The sequence below is a fragment of the Canis lupus genome, chromosome 29 (assembly GCF_048164855.1).
Source record: "Canis lupus baileyi chromosome 29, mCanLup2.hap1, whole genome shotgun sequence".
Classification (NCBI taxonomy): Eukaryota; Metazoa; Chordata; class Mammalia; order Carnivora; family Canidae; genus Canis; species Canis lupus.
In genome coordinates this window covers 39,865,648-39,884,461 of record NC_132866.1, presented here as the reverse complement: position 1 = coordinate 39,884,461, position 18,814 = coordinate 39,865,648, and the positions used below count along the sequence as shown (strand labels likewise).

The 18,814-nt window shown below is 55.5% G+C and overlaps 2 protein-coding genes across 2 annotated transcripts in view; both read left to right on the top strand.

Annotated features, from left to right (window-relative positions):
* Positions 1–2,983: 2,983 nt before the first annotated feature.
* On the top strand, positions 2,984–4,980 carry SLC18A3 (solute carrier family 18 member A3). The gene has a single exon (XM_072804746.1). The coding sequence runs from the start codon at positions 3,028–3,030 to the stop codon at positions 4,612–4,614; it is 1,587 nt and encodes a 528-aa protein (XP_072660847.1). The 5' UTR covers positions 2,984–3,027; the 3' UTR covers positions 4,615–4,980.
* CHAT (choline O-acetyltransferase) overlaps positions 4,827–18,814 on the top strand; it is a 52,879-nt gene continuing 38,891 nt past the window's right edge. The window contains 12 exon segments of the mRNA XM_072804754.1: positions 4,827–4,861; positions 6,032–6,126; positions 6,352–6,512; positions 6,514–6,597; positions 6,600–6,692; positions 7,785–7,811; positions 8,827–8,907; positions 11,017–11,205; positions 11,975–12,093; positions 13,462–13,515; positions 15,034–15,214; positions 17,227–17,404. Coding sequence (XP_072660855.1) covers positions 4,827–4,861; positions 6,032–6,126; positions 6,352–6,512; positions 6,514–6,597; positions 6,600–6,692; positions 7,785–7,811; positions 8,827–8,907; positions 11,017–11,205; positions 11,975–12,093; positions 13,462–13,515; positions 15,034–15,214; positions 17,227–17,404 — 1,297 coding nt within the window.

Below are 18,814 nucleotides of genomic sequence, written 5' to 3'. Positions count from 1 at the left end.
TCGGGGTCCTGGAATCAAGCACCGCATCAGGCTCCCTGTTCAACAGGGAGTCTGCTTCTCCCTCTCCTTCTCCCTCTGCCCCTTGTGCATGTGTGAGAGCTCTCTCTCTCTCTCTCTCTCAAATAAATAAATAAAAATCTTTTTAAAAAATCCTAAACTCAAGCCCTTATCTAAATGTTCATACTCTGGGTGTGTGTAGGGCTATCAAACTGTAAAATGCCTAGGCAGCAACTTAGAAAAACAAAAGTTGTTTTTTCTTGAAAGTTGTTTTCCTCATCACAAGGTTTCAAACTCAAATGACTGGAAAGCTAGGCAGGTGACATAAATGTGCAAATGTCCCTCAGTTGGAGGGACACTGTGGTAAGCTGAAGAGTGAGTGTGTGCTGACTCAAGCCAAATGAGTCAAATGAGTCAAATGAGTCAAATGAGTCAAATGTTATTTCAAATAACATTTAAAATAGTTCTGTCACCCTGAAGAGCCTCTTTCCAGTACTCACTTCCTCAGGCGGAATGTAGTGAGTGGGCTTTTCCCTCACCCTTTACTTAACAGAAACAAAGGCTGGAGACTGAGAGAGGCTGTGACTTGCCAAAGGTCAGTCAGAGGCAGATCTGTCCCCATACTGGGGCTCTTTCCCTCTCTCAGAGGGCAGTTTGGCCACCACAGAGCAGGTGCTGGGAACTCTTTAGTGGAAGAGTTTCTCCTCCTTCTTGGGATGCCTGGGTGGGTGAAGAGATTAAGTAACAGGTACCAAAGCCTCTGTCTCTCACCCTGACACCCTGGTCCTATCACCTCATCCCACAGCCATTTCAGGGGCAGCAACTTGCCAATGCCTCCCACCAGCTAGGACAGAGGCTGGAATCTCAATGCCCACCTAACCACAGGGACTAGCCCGGAAGCCAAGATGCCCCTGTACCTTTTACCTGCTCTTCACAAGACCCATTACTGTGAAAGGAAGCTAAAGAACACATTTTACAGACAACAACAAGCACTTCTATCACTCTTACTTTGTTATGTGCCAAGTACCCTAAGCACCAGTTACTCTTATTACATCATTTTACAAATAAGGACACTGGAGGACAAAGAGGTGAAGTAATTCCCTGGCACCCTAACTAGAAAGTGTCAGAGCTGGGAGCCGCCTCGGTCGTCTGTCTCTAAAGCCCAAGTCTGTATACTGCGTCACCCCTGCCTCGTTCTGGGTGGGAGCACACGTATAGAAAGAAGCTGGATTTATGCTAATTTACTTTTGAGACCAAAAGAATGGGAAAATTCTTTCTGACTCTGGAAAAGGGAAACTGTAATCTTAAAGACACAAGTCTCTCAATCTCCACTGCCTTTCTCCTGCCAGCCGGCCGACTGGGAACACAGGCTGGTTGTGCCATCCAGGGTCATTGTTCTTCGGGGGACACATTAGGCCCAGCTCACCGCCAGGGCAGCTCAGGCAGTGTGCAGAGAACGGGGTGTCTGGGCGGTGGGGGCCCTCTCGGAAGGTGAGCTTCCCTTGAGCCTCGGATCAGAGGAAAGCTGCCGGATCCTGCCGTGGGAGTGGGCGCGGCGCCCACTCGGGCTCTCTTACAACTGCGAGAGAGGACCCCGGCCACGTCACGCCCGGAGCCCACCGGAGACTTGGAGGCAGCTTTGTAGATTTAGGGGCAGGGGTCTGGGGAGGAGGGGGTGTGAATGGGGGCGGGGGCTCGCTGAAGCGGGTGGAGGGCTAGTTCCAGTGCCCAGAGCACCTGGAAGGAGTAACGGCGGGGTGGGGGTCAGGAGGAGGGCGAGGAGGAGAGGCGGAGCTGGGGGACCCGGACGGCTGAAGCTGAAAGGGGGAGGACCTGCCGAGAGAAGGTGGCGGAGCAGTACCGGAGCGGGGGCGGGGCCGGGCTGACATTTAGGGCCCTGGGGGGAGCGAGGCGACTTCTCCCCTCGGTCCCCAGAAGCTCGTAGTCAGGGATTCTCTGCCGTGACATTCTCCCGAAGGGCCGGTCTGTCGGAACCCGGCCCAGCAGTCTCTGCGTCTCCCCCTCCCTTCCTGGGGGTGAAGGGGCCAGGGGGTGGGGCCAGAGAAAGGGCTGGGGGATCCGTACCGGCCCCCCACCAAGCGCCGCCCCGCCATGCAGCTGCGAGAACAGATGGACGCAGCCACCGCTCACCTCGGGGGCTCTTTGCCCGCTGTGCGCGGAGATCCAGGCTGAGGCGGAGATCTGCAGCCCTCGGCGCCCTCCTCCAGCCGGGCGGGGGAGAGCGGCCGCTGCGCGACCCCTGGGGAGGGGGGCAGAGAGGGCCCCCCCGCCCCCCGGGTCCTAGAACTGGGCAGGGGCCGGGGAACAGACAGCCCGCTCCTAGCGCGGCGCATCCATCCTCTGGGGCTTGGCGAAGACCAAGGGGTCTTCTTACCAAGACCCTTCTCTAGGGTTCCCAGTCCCGGCGCCTCCGGGAAGGGGACCCCGGCCCGGCCGCGCCCCGCCCCCGGCCCCCGCCCCCCGGCCCCCGGCCCCCGCCCCGCCGACGTCGCATTAGCATGAGCGACGCAAGTGGCCCGGGCACCACTTGGGGGCCGAGACTCGCCGCGTCACAGCCCCGAGTGGAAAGGAAAGAAAGGAGGCGGCGGCGGAGGAGGCAAGAGCGCACGCGAGGGGAGGGAGAGCGGCGGCGGGCGGCGGGCGGCGGCATCATGCCCCTCGGCCCGCGCGGGCGGCCCTGCAACGCCTCGGGGACGGCTCCCCGCGAGCCAGAGGCGCGGCGTGCTCGGTCGCTGGCCCCGGCCCCTCGGCTCGCCCGCCTTCCCTGAGCGCCCTGAGGCCAGCGGCGGCCGGTCCGGGCTCGGCTCGCAACAGCCGCGGCGTCTCGAGGGGCAGGGTCTTCGCCTTTCCCGGGACACAGGGCCATGAGCCCCGCAGCCACCTGAGACTCCGGGGGCGCCGCGCCGCGCGGACCGCGCCCGCGAACTTGCGTGCCCGGGTCTCTGCGCTGCAGGGCGCCCGCGCTCGGCCCGGCGAAGGCGTCCCGGGAAGAGCGGCGGAGCAGAGGCGATGGAACCCGCAGCGTCCGCGGGCCGGGGCCGGGGCCGGGGCCGGGGTCCCCTTCGAGCTGCCCGGGCGGCCGCCGTCAAGCTGTCCGAGGCGGCGGGCGCGGCGCTGCAGGATCCCCGGCGGCATCGGCGCCTGGTGCTGGTCATCGTGTGCGTGGCGCTGTTCCTGGACAACATGCTGTACATGGTCATCGTGCCCATCGTGCCCGACTACATTGCCGGCATGCAAAAGGCCCGCAGGCCCACCCCGGGCACCGAAGTGTCCACTCTGCAGCTGTCCACTCCGGCCAGCGTCAGCGCCAACAGGGGCAACACCTCAGAGTCCCCGACGGCGGCGACGGAGAATGAGGACGTGAAGATCGGGGTGCTGTTTGCCTCCAAGGCCATCCTGCAGCTGCTGGTGAACCCCCTGAGCGGACCCTTCATCGACCGGATGAGCTACGATGTGCCGCTGCTCATCGGCCTGGGGGTCCTGTTCGCTTCCACCTTGCTGTTCGCGTTCGCCGAGGACTACGCTACGCTCTTCGCTGCGCGCAGCTTGCAGGGCCTGGGCTCGGCCTTTGCGGATACGTCCGGCATTGCCATGATCGCCGACAAGTATCCCGAGGAGCCCGAGCGCAGTCGCGCGTTGGGCGTGGCTCTGGCCTTCATCAGCTTCGGCAGTCTAGTGGCGCCACCCTTCGGGGGCTTCCTCTACCAGTTCGCGGGCAAGCACACGCCCTTTCTGGTGCTGGCCGCTGTCTCGCTGCTCGACGCGCTTTTGCTGCTGGTGGTGGCCAAGCCCTTCTCCGCCGCGACGAGGGCGCGGGCCAACCTGCCGGTGGGCACACCCATCCACCGCCTCATGCTGGACCCTTACATCGCGGTGGTGGCCGGGGCACTCACCACCTGCAACATCCCTCTTGCCTTCCTCGAACCTACCATCGCCACGTGGATGGAGCACACGATGGCGGCATCTGAATGGGAGACCGGCATGGCCTGGCTGCCAGCCTTTGTGCCGCACGTGCTAGGCGTCTACCTCACCGTGCGCCTGGCGGCGCGCTACCCGCACCTGCAGTGGCTGTATGGAGCACTCGGGCTGGCAGTGATCGGAGCCAGCTCCTGCGTGGTGCCTGCCTGCCGCTCCTTCGCTCCGCTAGTGGTCTCGCTCTGTGGCCTCTGCTTTGGCATTGCGCTCGTTGACACGGCACTGCTGCCCACCCTCGCCTTTCTCGTGGACGTGCGCCACGTCTCGGTCTACGGCAGCGTCTATGCCATCGCTGACATCTCCTATTCCGTGGCCTATGCGCTCGGGCCTATCGTGGCGGGCCACATAGTGCATTCGCTCGGTTTTGCGCAACTGAGCCTTGGCATGGGCCTGGCCAACCTGCTCTACGCGCCCGTCCTGCTGCTGCTGCGCAACGTGGGCCTCCTGAGGCGCTCCCGCTCGGAGCGCGACGTGCTGCTGGAGGAGCCACCGCAGGGTCTGTATGATGCTGTGCGCCTGCGTGAGCGCCCGGTGTCGGACCCGGACGGCGCACCCCGAAGCCCTTCGGGCCCCTTTGAGGAATGCGAGGACGTCTACAACAATTACTACACCCGCAGCTAGCAGCCCCGCTACTCCTCCAGGCCACCCCCCCACCCGCCCACCCGCCCACCTCTTGGGTCAAGGTGGCTTCAGGCTCAGGGCCGGCCCCTTCCAACGAGTATTCCACAGCCTCCACAGCCTCGCCCGTCTTGACTTCCTCGTCGGGGTCCCCCGTCTATGACCCTTTCTGTGTCACCCTCCCTCCCGTCCAGTGGGGCATAGAGCACAGAGGCATGAGATGCGATACTGGTCCTGCGGAGATAAAGAGGTGCGCGAGGCGCCACCTCGGGGCTCCTCTGTGTAGAACCGTGCGTCTGTCTGTCTTTCCTCCCATTTCTCTCAGTGCCAAGTTGGCGCCCTGCACCGCGGTGCTTCCGGCCCGAATCAATAAACTATATCTGTTCGAGACCGAGTCTCTTTACTGATGAGGGTGGGCGGCCGGGCACAGGGCCAGGGCAGAGGGGAGGGTGAGCTGGGTCTAGCCCTAACACAGGTCTGGGCCTGGCAAGCACTAGGGACGCCTGTGGCTCTTTTGCTACCTAGTAGAGGAGGTAGAAATAAAGCAAATCCAGCAAAGGCTCCCACCTTCGGACACCACTTCCTTTTAGCCCGCGACAGCCCCTCCCTCCCAGCCCCAACGCAGCGCCCCAGGGTGCCGCCCGGGGGAGCCTGAGGACCCGCTATCTCCGGGTGCGCTAGGCACCGCCCCTTGAGGACACTCCCTGTGTCAGTCACTGGGCTTTGAAGCGTCAGGGGTGGGCCTCCCTTTAGCGTGGCATCCTGCCGGGTCCAGGCTCGGTGAGGAGTAGGGGCCGACCTGTTCCTGGCAGAGGTCGATCTCTGTCATGTGTGTTTGTCAGAGAGCTAGGCTCTATCCTGCGAGGAGTGGGGGAGAGGTTGGTGTGTCTGCTATGACCTGGCTGTGCGGGTCTGAGTCGTAAGGGAAGAGGGTGCCAATGTGGGAGCTGGCGCCACCCCCTTTACCCCCACCCTTACCCCTGCCTTGGTGGAAGCATCTGGCCAAGGCTGTCAGAAGTCTCCCCACCTTGAGTGCTGGTCTCTGGAGCTGCAGGCCCCGGTTTGCAGGCCACTCCCAGTCCTGGAGTCTGCGGCCTGATTGAAGGCCGAGGAGCCCTACAATTCTGGCATGGAGAGGCAGCAGAGTTGGGGTACACCTATGTATTAATCAATGCCTCTGAGAGTCCTCACTACTGGTGTGTGCACATCTGTCCTCTGATCGCGTGTTGGGCTGGGTGTGTGTTTGGGCAGGGTCTGTCTTTGTGGGTCTGTCTGTGTGTGTTGCTGTGTAAGGATCTTTATCTGGGGTGGGGGTGGGGGAGGAGTGCTTTGTCTGGGAGGACTGTATGCCTCTGGCTGCGTGTCTGTAAGCATCCCCAGGTCTGTATCTCCACTCCTCCCCACCCCCTCCTCCCCATAGTGCCAGCAAGGAAGGAGGACCTCCAGTGATCAACAAACAGAATGATGATGATGATGATGATGATGATGATGATTATCATTTTGAAAGGATTTGTAGTATGATTTGAGCCTGGCCTAGACGGCGGGGAGGGGACAGATTTCCCCAGACCCAACCCTTCCCCCAGGATGGTGCGGCCGCAGCCGGGGCTAGGATAATGGAGTTGGGAGAGCACAGGGACTGGGGAAGGCTGGGCAGGGGGCAATGAGCACGGGCCGGGCAATGTTCTGCACCCCGTTTTCCTGCCTGGATTCCGCTGCCTTGACACAAACTCGTTCGGGGAGCCGTCCGAGCCGGGGCAGGGGGCCTGGAGGTGGGATCGCCGCAGGCGGCGGGGGTGGGGGCGAGGACGGAGGAGCGGGAGAAACGGGGTGGGGCTGAGGGAGGGAAGAAAAAGAGACGGGAGGGAGGAGGAACAGGACGCAGGAGAAGGCAGGCGCGGCCGGTCCGCTGGCATCCAGTGGGGAGGCCGCGGGGACGGCGACGTCGGAGGCTCGACCGCGGACCGAGGCCCCCACCCCCGGACTGCTGACGCGCCCCTGGATCCCTTTCGGCCGACACTCCCGCGCCCAGTCTTGCCTGGTGCCCGGGTACGGTGGCCAACGCGGCGGAACCGGGAGCACAGGTGAGAGGGGCTGGGCGGGAGAGCGCCGCGCCGGGAGCGGAGCGCGGGGAGCCGAGGGCGGTGGAGGAGGGCTCCGTCCAGGGAAGGCGCCGGGGCCCGGAGGCCCCAGGATCCGCGGCATTTGCCGAGGGCTGAACCCAAGTGGCCGTCGGGGAAGCGCCGGGAGATTGTGGGATTCCGCGGCTCTGGCGCTTCCCCACGGATTGTGGAGGCAGAAGGACCGGGAGCAGGACCGGGAGCAGGACGGCGAGAAGTTCGGGGGAAAGGGCTTGGAGAGGCTTGGTCATCATGCTCCGCGCCTCCACGTGCGTGTCCTCACTTCTCTATTCTGGATCCCCATCTGCTAAATGCCAAGGTCTGCATTTTGTGTGCCCAGTCAGGGCGTCTGCAGGCCTCACCGGGACCCCTCTGATTTGCGGGTACGCACCCGACTGGCGCGGAGGTGGGAGGTGGGGAGCAGCCTCAGGTGGCAAGTGTGAGCTAGGTCCCAGGGAGTCCCTACATGGTGCCTGTGTTGAGGAGGCCGAGCTCCGATTGGGCCTCAAGTTCAGAGGAGAGACCCCCCCACCCCCTTCCCGGCACCCTTGGGAAGCCAGGCTGGTGGCAGCATGGATTGGAGGGCATCAGAGGCAAAAAGATACGCATACATATCCGCATTCACCGCCTAATTCCTGGCCCTGGGGGGGGGGGGGGGGAAGCAGCCCCCTGCCCAGCAGGGACCAGGCCCTCCCATTTGGTCCCCAGGAAGCCATAGTGCTCCAACCTCACACCTCTCCAAGATATGGGGTGTCCAGTCACACTAGGACCTTTACCAACTTGACCTTGCCCTCACTGACCTTTCCAAATTCTACAGCCCTGCTGTGGACCCTAACTTGTATACCACTGTTTCCATTTTGCTGGGTGTAGGGGCAATGACAATGCTGTTCAGCAGGTCTGGGGACCACCTAGTGCACAGCATCCTGGCATGGAGTTCATGTAGGTTCTGTATTCTCTGCTAGTACTGCCAGGCAGCCCCAGGCTTCTCCATTCCTGAGCCTGATTCATCATCTTTCTGGAAGCTCTGTCCTTGGGTCAGCTGCGCCTAGAGCCTAGCCCCCACCTGGGCTATGCTTGCCTGGGGTGGGGGTGGGGGATAAAATGGACTAAACATCAGCTTTAGGCTCTTGGGAGAGAATAGGGGATGGATGAGTAGAAATCATGAGTGTGTCACTCTGAGGCTCTGCTTTGGGAATATGCTGAGGGTAGAGGGTAGTCTTAAATAGGCCTTTGCCCCTCTTGTCTTGGGTCACTTCTACTGCAAATAAAAAAATTAATCCATTTCTCTCCAGGCTGAGTCAGGTGACCCCTAGAGTCCTGGACTGCCCAGCTGCCCTGTAGCATCTCCTCAGTGTTCCCATGCCACCTTCACTAGGGGCCTGCAAACCAGAGATTGCCTAAGTCACAGTCCATCCAGCAGGCCCCAGGGACCTCCACCACAACCCCTGTCTTGGCCACAGGCCAGGCTCCCGGTCAGCCCAGAGAGCCTCCTGGAGCCCACAGCCTCAGAGGACATGTATTCATTTACCCGTGCATTCATGCAAGCATGCGGTCCTTCAATTCAGCTGCCCAACACTGATCCTACTCCATGCTAGTCACTGGCTAGGTCCCAGAGGTGAAGCCCTGAACACAACAGGAGAAGCTCGCAGTCTAGTAGGAGAGATCTTAATCAGCAAAACATGTATCTGTTGAGTCCTAGGCAGGAACAAAGCAAGTGCTCTGCCAATGACCCCTTTATGATTTGGAGTGAGCAAGCCCAACAGGCTCCTTCCCATTCTGGCCTAGGGTGGTCAGTTGAGTCTGGGTGACAGTCTTATGGAATAGGTATCAGCTAAAGACTTGCTTTAGACCCCACTCTAACTTCTTTGGGGACTCGGAAAGGACACGTGGTTAGGGAGGCTGGTCTGGAGGTTGGGAGATTGGGACCTGCAGTGAGGTCCTGTGTGATTGGGGCCCATGTCTAGCTCTGGCTTCCTTACAGGGTAGGGGTGGAGGGTTAGACTATGGAAGGTAAAAGGGTCCATGACAACTCTATGTGGCTATTGTACTGATGTCTCCCTGCTTCTTGGTCCTCAGGTCTGCACCTCTGCTTCCCCAGCCAGGAGTCACCAAGATGCCTATACTGGAAAAAGCTCCCCATAAGACAGCAACAAAAACTCCCAGCAGTGAGGAGGAGCCTGTGAGTGACTTTTAGATTCCTGTCTCTCATCCCTGCCCTCCCCACTTACATACCCCTGCTTCCAGAATAGTCCTGTATGGGACTGGCCTCAGCACTTGCCTGGCCACTAGCCCTGTCCTCTCTTGGGCATGAAGCCCAGGCTGCAGTCTTGCCCTGAGCCTGCTGAGGATCCTGGGAGAGCCTGGAGGGCCTAGGAGTGGCTTCAGGCAATGTTGAAGAAATGCTAATAGCCACATCCTTATTCCTAAGGCCAGGAAGAGCCCCTGACCTGGGCTAGATACTCTTCTCCCTAGGCTTTTCCTTTCCCCAGGTTTCACTTCCAAAGGCTTTGATTCTGGTGGAGTTGTTAGGGTAAGACTGAACTCTCTAAGCCTTGTCACATCCCAGCCTCAGCTGCTGGCTCAGTCCTGGAGCCTTAGGCACCATCTTCCCCACTGGCCTAAGACACTGCCACTCTCCTTAGGTAGGCATCCTCCTTCCCCACCTTCTTAAGCGATGGAGCAGCACATCTGATCTCCAGATTGTTGAAGCATCGGCCCCTCTGCTACATTTGTCTTCTTGCCACCTCTTTACCCGGGGCTTCATTTGAAACCCTAATCAGAATTTTTTGGATTCTCCCCATGAAATTGCTCACCATGTTGCCCTGACTTTTACAGCTCACGAACGTGTCTGTTGTTGAGTCTGGTCCATGGCATGCCCTTTCCTTGAGAGCAGGCGTTCTCTCTCCATTGTCCCTAAGTACAGTCCAGGGCTTGGTTCACATGAAGTGCCTGTGAAATGTGTACTGACCTGAGACCCTAGGGTCCAAAGATTCTCAGTACATGTCCCTGTCTCCAGCCCCAGGCCTCGGCTAGAAGCCCAGGAGAATCTAGAGAGAAGCCCCATGGGACTGAGATGTATGAGCCAAGATTTCCTGCCTCATTCCATTTTACCCATCACTGATTCCCTATGACTGAGCCCCAGAACACTATCAGAGCCCTGAGGAAAGGTACCCTGTCTCTAGCACAGACTCCAGACAGGCCTGCTGACACTCTTGGCAAGGCCACCATCTGGGCTGTGCTTGCCCACTCCCCCACCACACAGACCCCCAGACCCCAAGAGAAGGAAAAGGGAAACAGAATGGCTGGTTGGGGGGCCTGAACCTGGCTTTCTTGAAGTGGACTAAACAACCTAGAATGCTGCCCAGACCACCCTCATCCTTGAGCATTCGCTGGGGCAGGAGCAGCCCATAACTGGCAATGACCTCTCCCTTCCTCCCCCTAGGGCAGTGAGCCCTAAAGACAAGATCGGGGAGGCAAGGACTCCCATTCTTTCATCAGCACAGGCTCCCATACTGGTCCCTGTCTGCTCAGGGCTGCTGCAGCAGGAGCCAAGCAGAGGCAAGCATTCAATGGGTCCCTTTACTCCACAGCCTGGCCCCACCACCCCAAGGAGAAAAACCCCTGAAAGAAGGTGGCCCCTACCACCAATTTTGTAAACTTGAATCTGTAATATGAAAAGTTGTGGTTTCTGACTGTGACTAGCTCAGTGAGGAAGAAGGAAAAGGAGGAGATGTAAAAGAGCCAGTCTCTCCTTGAGTATAACACCCTTTGTGTCCAGAGATAAACTAGCTTCTGAAGCCCCAGCTGGGAACAATTCCTAAATTAACAGTGACCAACAGCCAATATCAAGACCTATTCTTTGTGGTTTAAAAGCATTTTCATATAGGATCTCTTTGATCCTATGAGAAGTAGAGGCTATTAACACCCATTTTACAAGGGAGGAAACTGAGGCACAGAAGGGAGGTGGTTTGCTTAAGATCACGCAGCTTGTCAGCATCAGGGTCAGTGCATGAACTCAGTACAAACATCAAGGTCTTCTCCTCTACACTTTATCCCCTCTTGGGGGCAGGGCTAAGGTACCAGAAAAAATGACAGGAGCTTCTTAAAGTCAGAATTCTGCTGAGCTGAGCCCTGGAAATAGGCAAGACTCAAGATAGGGAACAAGGATGGGGACTGATGGAGACACCAACTGGAGACCAACTTGGGGACAGGCATGGTCTAATGCCTACTGATGGGCCCCACATAAGAACAGGCATAGAAAGTGCCTATGAACTTTCTCTTCCAGAAGTTGCCAAAACTTCCAGTGCCCCCACTGCAGCAGACCCTGGCCACTTATCTGCGATGCATGCAGCACCTAGTACCTGAGGAGCAGTTCAGGAGGAGCCAGGCCATCGTGCAGCAGTTTGGGGCCCCTGGTGGCCTTGGTGAGACCCTACAGCAGAAGCTCCTGGAACGACAGGAGAAGACTGCCAATTGGGTAAGAGTTATTGAGAGGGGCAGACTGCAGGGAGCTGGCAAGGGTGCAGTGCAGACAAGGGACCCACAGGGTGGGGGACAGGGAGTAGACTTAAAGACAGGGATTTGGATGAAGGGCAGGTAAGCAACAAAGATGGGACAGATTGGGGGAGAGGGAAGAGAAGAGAAACAAGGGTATTGCAAGGGGCAAAAATGAGGGACAGACAGGATGGGGACCAAGAAGGGACAGATGGGAATAGAGTTGAAGTGATGGAGAGAGACAGGGTATAGAGGTGGAAGACAATGGGGGTCAGGGATGGGGGAATGGATAGGAGAGCGTAAGAGATAGAAATGGGGCAACAAGGTAAGACAAGGGACAGAGATGGAGACAGACGGGGGACAGAGATGGGACAGCAGAAGATGGGGATTAGCTCAGGGAAGCAAAGAAGAGGGCAAAGCAGGAATAGAGCACACGTAGGATGGGCAGGGGACAGGGATGAAGTACCAAACACCCAGAATAGGAAACTAGGATGGAAGAGAGAAATGGCATGGGGCAAAGATGAAGGTCAGTCATGGTGGACCAGAGAGCACACATTTCCCCTAGCACATACCTGGGGCACAGTGTGTGTTTGTAGAGCGAATGAATGAGGTGTATGATCCAACAAAGTGTCCCAATTGTCTCGTGGGGCTGCCAGGATGGGACTGGCACTCTTCACAGGCAAGGTGATCTTGTTCAGAGGGGTGTGTATGACCGCTGGGAGTAATGGCGCCCCTCTCATTCTCCCCAACAGGTGTCTGAATACTGGCTGAATGACATGTATCTCAATAACCGCCTGGCCCTGCCTGTAAACTCCAGCCCAGCAGTGATCTTTGCCCGGCAGCACTTCCAAGATACAAGTGACCAGCTAAGGTGAGGCCACCATGCTCCTAGGTTCACAGCTTGAGAGTCTGCCTGGGGCCTAGCCCCAGCACCAGGAAGAAAAGATCGAGGCTTGTGCCTTGGCTGAGCTTCTAAGGCCAAATGCCCCTGAGACAGAGGCTGTCCAGGCTGTGGTCCAGGAAATAGGTTAGATGAGGTTGCTATGTGAGTGACAAACACCCAGTCTTCCTCAGAACACATTTATTTGGGGTGGGGTGGGCACTAGAGGAGGTCATGGGCTCCCAGGTGTTCCCATGGCATTCTCCACCTGGCTGAGGCTCTGGAAGGAGGTGTGTATCCTCTGACCCCACCAATACTTGAGGCTCGGACTTGTCCCTTGGATGCACTGCCCCAGGCTGTCTGAGACGACCTCTGCTGTGCCCCCACCAGCCCACAGCTCTCAACAGAGGCTCCAAGGGGGTGGAAATGGTTCTTTCCTGCCAGCTGCCGCCACCAGAGCCTCTGCCATCTGCTGCAATTTCAGGGCTCACTGAGCCACTGGAATGGCCTCTGGGCCCACTGATGTTGACTGGGGGGCTGCGGGGGAGCAGGAGGGGCGATGAACATATACACAGGGATGTGGCAGGGAGGAAGGGTCTTCCTACAGTGGTCTCGCAGATCCAAACCCAATGGCACAGCACAGGGACAGCTCAGAGAAGAAAAGAAAAACAAAAACAAACAAAAGAGGAGGGGCCTACATTGGCCTATGAGCAGGACTCAGCTGTGCCAGGAAAACCCTCATCCCCTCCTTCCTCATGGGGACTAGCCCAACCCAGCTGCTGGTCAGACAACCTGCAGCCTGGACCTCCCGTGGGCAAAAGGAAGTGTGCAGATAGATGGATGAACAGCTTCTGAAAACAATTGTCAAGCTGCATCCAAGGGGTCAGGGTCATCATCCATGGACAGTTAAGATGACACAGTCCTATGGCACAGTCCTGTGGTGACTTTTCTTTCCCCTAGCACCCACTTTCATTTTCATTAGCACTAAGGGGACCAAATTATTGACTTTTCCTAGGAGGCTGGATTTCCCCAAACCTGGGTTCCCGGTCTAGCTCAGCCCCAGCACAGGCCTTTCCTAGGGACAACCCCCACCCCTGACCATCCAGCCTTCTCCTGCCTGCTCTGTGGCCTCTCCCAGCTTCCTCTCCTAACTCTTCTCCTCCTCCCCATTTACCCTCCAGGGCCCCCTCCTCCTAGTTATCTCCACAAGACCATTTTAATCCAAGGCTTGTGAAAGACTGGCAGCATGCCTGCAGCAGGGTCGGGGAGGGATGGTTGAGCTTGAGAGAGGGATGTGGAGTAGAAGGAGAGGAGAGTGGGAGAGAGGGAAGGAGCCTGAGCCCTGATCTCTCTCTGCAGGTTTGCAGCCAGCCTGATCTCTGGTGTGCTCCACTACAAGACGATGCTGGACAGGTAGGTTGGGGCCAGCCTGGGAAGGGTAGTGCCCGAATTTGGCACAGCCTGTTGAGTCATCTGTCTCCCTGCCACACTAGCCACAGAGCTCCCAGAAGGCAAAGACCTTGTCTTTTTCCAGCCCTGGATTCCCGGGTCCTGTCACAGGGCAGGTAGACTCCTCACCCCTTCCCCATCCCAACTCCTCCAGCATCAGGATAATGTTAACCCCAGCTAACATGACTGAACATTAATGGTTCCTTTTCCTAGGGTGATCACTGTCCTTCCTTGATCTCTTTAAAATGCTATGTGCCTCAGGAATTTAGGGGATGCATGAGAAGGCAGAGAAGGAGTCATGGGAGTGAGGTGATGGTGGATTCATCCTTGCTAGTTGCCAATTGAGGGGAATGATCTCCCCACGCTGAGCCTATGTACCAGGCTTCAACCTCTCTGGATTCCTCTCCAGCTTGGACAGGTGTTCCTCAGATGATCTGTGGTGAAGGACCAATGTATTTTTTAACTTTATGAAATGTAAAACACTACAAAAATGAATTCACAGTAAAATGGTACAAAGGCATAGAATACACAACCACATATTTTGTTTTTATTTTAGATTTAACACACATAGAATTCCTCAGTTAACTTGCTATAAAAGTTTCTGAGAACTGCTTCTGCTTCTTAGAGTTCTGAGCGGCATCTGCACTTTGAGCAGCAGGGCCAGGGACACCATACCCTCACTCTGCCCCAGCTAATCTCAGGGCTGCCTCTTATCCTCAGGGCTCAGTTCCCACCTGGTCCTTGTCACCCTGTCTCACTACCTGAAACCCTCTCATTTATCAGCTTGCTGCTTGTTGTCTACGCCCCACTTACACATCCCAGGATCTGTGTCCCATCACTCATGTTTTGTTTGCCACTATAACCCCAGATCATAGAAATAAATGTGCCTGGCACAGAGGAGTGCTCAATAAAATGTGTTGCCTGAGAGGGAGGGAAGGAGAGAGAGTGGAGAGACAGAGGGAGAAGGAGAAGGAGCAGGGAGGGAGGAAGGGGAGAGAGCTAGAGGGAGAAAGAAGGAGAAGAGAGAGGAGGAAGTGGCAGATCAGAAGGGAAGGGAGCGAGTAAAGAACACAAGAGATGCTGAGACCTCAGAAGAAAGAACTTTCTACCTTGAACTCAGAGAAGGCTTCTAGAAGAGATGATGGAAGAGTAGGCTCCTGAAAAAGTAGTTTTCTGAACACGTTCGTTGAGCACAGGGGTGGGGTGAAGGCATGCCAAGCAAAGATCAGCACGAGTGAAGTCATGAGGGCAAATATGAAAGTTCTGTACATGTAGTGCCCGAGGCAGTGATGAGGAGACTCCCAGAGGCTTGAGAAAACCCTGAGGACCCCTCCATGGGCTGTGGAAACACAGGACTCCACCACTTCAGAAAGTGGCTCTTTGACTGCCATCCTAATGCAGTTCTGGTGTTTGTGCCCTGCTTTGCCTAATCAAGTCAAGTAGACCCAATTCTGATCCCCTGCTTCCCTCGCTGCTCTCCAGCCACTCCATCCCTCCTGACTGTGCTAAGGGCCAGCTGTCAGGGCAGCCACTTTGTATGAAGCAATACTACGGGCTTTTTTCCTCCTACCGGCTCCCCGGCCACACCCAGGACACACTGGTGGCCCAGAAGAGCAGTGTCATGCCCGAGCCAGAGCACATCATCGTGGCCTGCTGTAACCAGGTAAGTGGCCTGGCCCTCTCTGCTGCAGCCTCTCCGCCCTGGGGAGGATGCATGAATACATATCAGTTCCTGTTTCACCAGGGATGCTCAGCCTCCCCTTGGAGGCACTCAGTGAGTTAGGATAGAGTAGGTTCTCTCAACTCCTGGTCAGTCCCATTTATCTCCCATGAGTACAAGGAGAGTCATCGATTGAGAATGACTTCAGTGGGCTCCCATTTTGGCCCTGACCAGCCAGGTCAGCTGGTCTGAATGGATGGTGGGCTTTTAATGAGACCCAGCGTGGCCTCAGCAACTCCTCATGAATAACCCAGGTGGCGGCCTTCCTGGAGACCACACACAGAAGATGGACACCTTTACGGACTGACTGTCCAGACCTCCATGTCCAGGTGCTAGGCTCAGCACTTACTCATCCCTCCTGATTCAGTAGTGACCTGCAGAGGTGCTTGGAATCCCCATCTGACAGAAGAGGAAATGAGGCCTCAAACAAGTTGAGTGGCCTGTCCAAGGCTGAGAAGGCCTTATAGGCCTGGCCAGTACCGCCTGCTCATACCCTGCCTCCTGCAGCTCAGGTCTTCACACTGGCTTCCAGGAGCCCACAAGGGCCCGTGAGGACCCAGGAGACAGGCTAAGCATGTAGGTTCCTGACCCCTTAGCAGCACTCATCAGACTATAGATTCTCTATATTGAGCTTCCACCTAATTATTTCATCTGACAAGAAGCTGTTTTGGGGGTTCTTTGTTTTGTTTTGTTTTGGTTTTTGTTTTTGTTTTGGTTTGGTTTGGCTTTGGGTTTTAGTGGGGTTTTTTTGTTTGATGTTGTTTTTGTTTCTTTTTTTTTTTCTTCTAAAACCCAAGTTTGACACCTACTCTAGAGATTCCCCTGCTATTTGTGCTACCATGTTTTCTTCTTGGGTTCACCTGGCACTTTCAGTCTAAGATAGAAGCTCAGTGAAAGTCTGCCATCCTAGGTTGGCTATTCCCACCAGAAGCCTCCCTGATGCAGTTTGGCCACAAATAAGAACTTTTCTCCATCTTCATTAAAAAGTCAAACTCAGAATTTCCCAGCTCCTGCATGCTGTACTATTCATCCATTCCAGAAATACTCTCAGGGCTCCTGCTCTGGACCAGGCCATGTATCTGCTGCTCAGGGCATGAGACCAGGCACTCATATCAACTGGCAGAAAAGGGATCTTGACTTGGGGCTAGGGATAAGACTTTTCACGAAGCCCAAGACCTTAGCTTCAAAGCTCCTGAATGACAGACAGCTCACAGGCCTCATTTGGAACACACACATGCACACATGTATATGCGCACACATAAGGATAGAGCATTTTGCATGTTTTCCATTTTAATCTTCCTCTGCATATTATTTGCTAACTTGCTTTTTTTCTCCACTCACCATTGTGTTTGATGTCTATCCCTGTAGCTGTATCTAGAACTAGTTTATTCCTATTTATTGCTGAGTGGATGTGCACTAGATGAATACACTACATCTAACTTAGCTGTTCCTCTGCTGAAAAATATTTGGTCTCTCTCTACTGTTTTGCTATTGCAAATACAGCCTAAATGCACACTCCTTCACATGTCTTCTGGGCATGAGAGTATATGTTTCTTCAAGCCTTAGGTTAAAGTATGTATTTATAAGAGTAGTTGCTGCTGAATCATAAGGTATGCACAATTTAGCTGGACAGACATTGCCCTCCAATAGTAGTTGTAGCAATTTATACTTAATTCCCCACAAACATAATAGTTTTACATGAAGTGAGAACCACAGAAGAAAGTTTTATTTTAGCTAAGTTTAATCTGGCCTTCTTTGATTTGGGGAAGCCTGGAGTCCAGCACAGTCAACAGCATTGGGTAGGTCCCCAACTTGTGACTGTTCAGAACCATCACATACCTTAAGATCCGGGGCCTGAGTATCCCCCACCTGTGCTCACAGGTGAAGGCTCAGTGAAGGCCCTTCACCTTGGGCCAGCTGCTATGAGTGACGTGTTTGACCTGTTTCCCCCACAGTTCTTTGTCTTGGATGTTGTCATTAATTTCCGCCGTCTCAGTGAGGGGGATCTGTTCACTCAGTTGAGAAAGATAGTCAAAATGGCTTCCAACGAGGATGAACGCTTGCCTCCAATCGGCCTGCTGACGTCAGAAGGGAGGAGCGAGTGGGCTGAGGCCAGGACGGTCCTCGTGAAAGGTTAGCAGCAGTGCCCAGCACGTCTCCACGCTCATCTCATCATCATGCCCATTGGCTTTCCTTCCTCTACAGTCGGGCACCATGCCTCATCCCCATTTGCCATAGCATGGGGCGCTCAGGCCTCCCTCCAACTCAGGACCTGACAACAAGTCAGCTGAGGATCCTGGAAGCTGACGGCACATTTTGTACCCTCATATTTCATTGGGAAATATTCTAGCTTCCTGGGTGAGACTGGTGAGAGCTTCCGGGTGAGACTGACTAGCACTGGAATCTTGGGATGTCTGGGAATATTGAGGGAGGAAAGATTTTGAGCTGGAGGAAGGCTGGCTACAATTAAGCAGTTGTGCTTTACTGGTGGGCAGGGATGGTACTCGTTTTAGGGGTCCGAGTCACTGGGAGAGCTGTCACATGGAGATATGGGATAGAGCCCAGATCTGGGAGGGTGGCTCACTGCCTTCTTCACGTGATTTCTCAGTCCTCAAACTTTTCATCTTCAAACTGACCTATCCTTCTGGATGGCTGCTGCTCTTATGAAAGTTTCTAAGCATTCTCATAAGAAAGCTGATAATAGTCTTAAATCTTTTAAATCATCCTTCTGGAAACTAATTTTCAATTCCAAAGCCAGTTCTATTCCCAGGAATTGGATGGAATGCTTTCCTTTCTTGTCTACATTAGAGATTCCAGGATAAAGGTGAGGCTTCCATGTTCCTCCAGAGGTGGACCTCCATCTGCACCTTGGGCTCTCATTTGACCAAGTGTCCATTCAGACTTCCTGAGGACCTGGGCTAGGCCTGGAAAATATAAGAGGCAGAGAGGATGAAGCCACTGCCCCTGAGCAGCTCCCTGGACAGTGAAAGGAAAGGCATGGGAATCAGATTCAAGTACACAGTAATGCAGCATCTACCCATGTAAAGCAATAAGATAGCAAGTACCAATAAGTGTTCCAGGACTTCATCAAGAGGAGGGAGCCCTCCTACTTGGGAGGCTTTTGAAAGGTTTCATTTGAAAAAGTGGGAATTATGCAAAGCTCTGAGACATGAGTGAGAGGGGCAGGAAGGAGGGGTAGCATCCAGGTAGGCAGACGGTCTATGAGCAAAGCTAATTGGCCCCAAGGACGTGCCTGCCCTGCCTGGTTCTGCAAGGAGAGCAACCAGCAGACAAAGATGGCCATGTTGGATGTATGGAAAGAATAAAAAGGTGGTAGAGTCTGGTTCTCTGGCAATAGGCACTTGCATTTTCTGATCCCTCTCCTTAGAAAATTATTTCATCAAAGGTAACTAGCTCCTTGCACCATCCAGTGCTCAGCTCAGGTGTCACTGCCTCAGGTCCCCTAGAGCATCCCCCACTCAACACACTGTCACCTTGTCCTGCTTTCTTACAATGATTGAATTTGTCACTCTGAATTTAGCT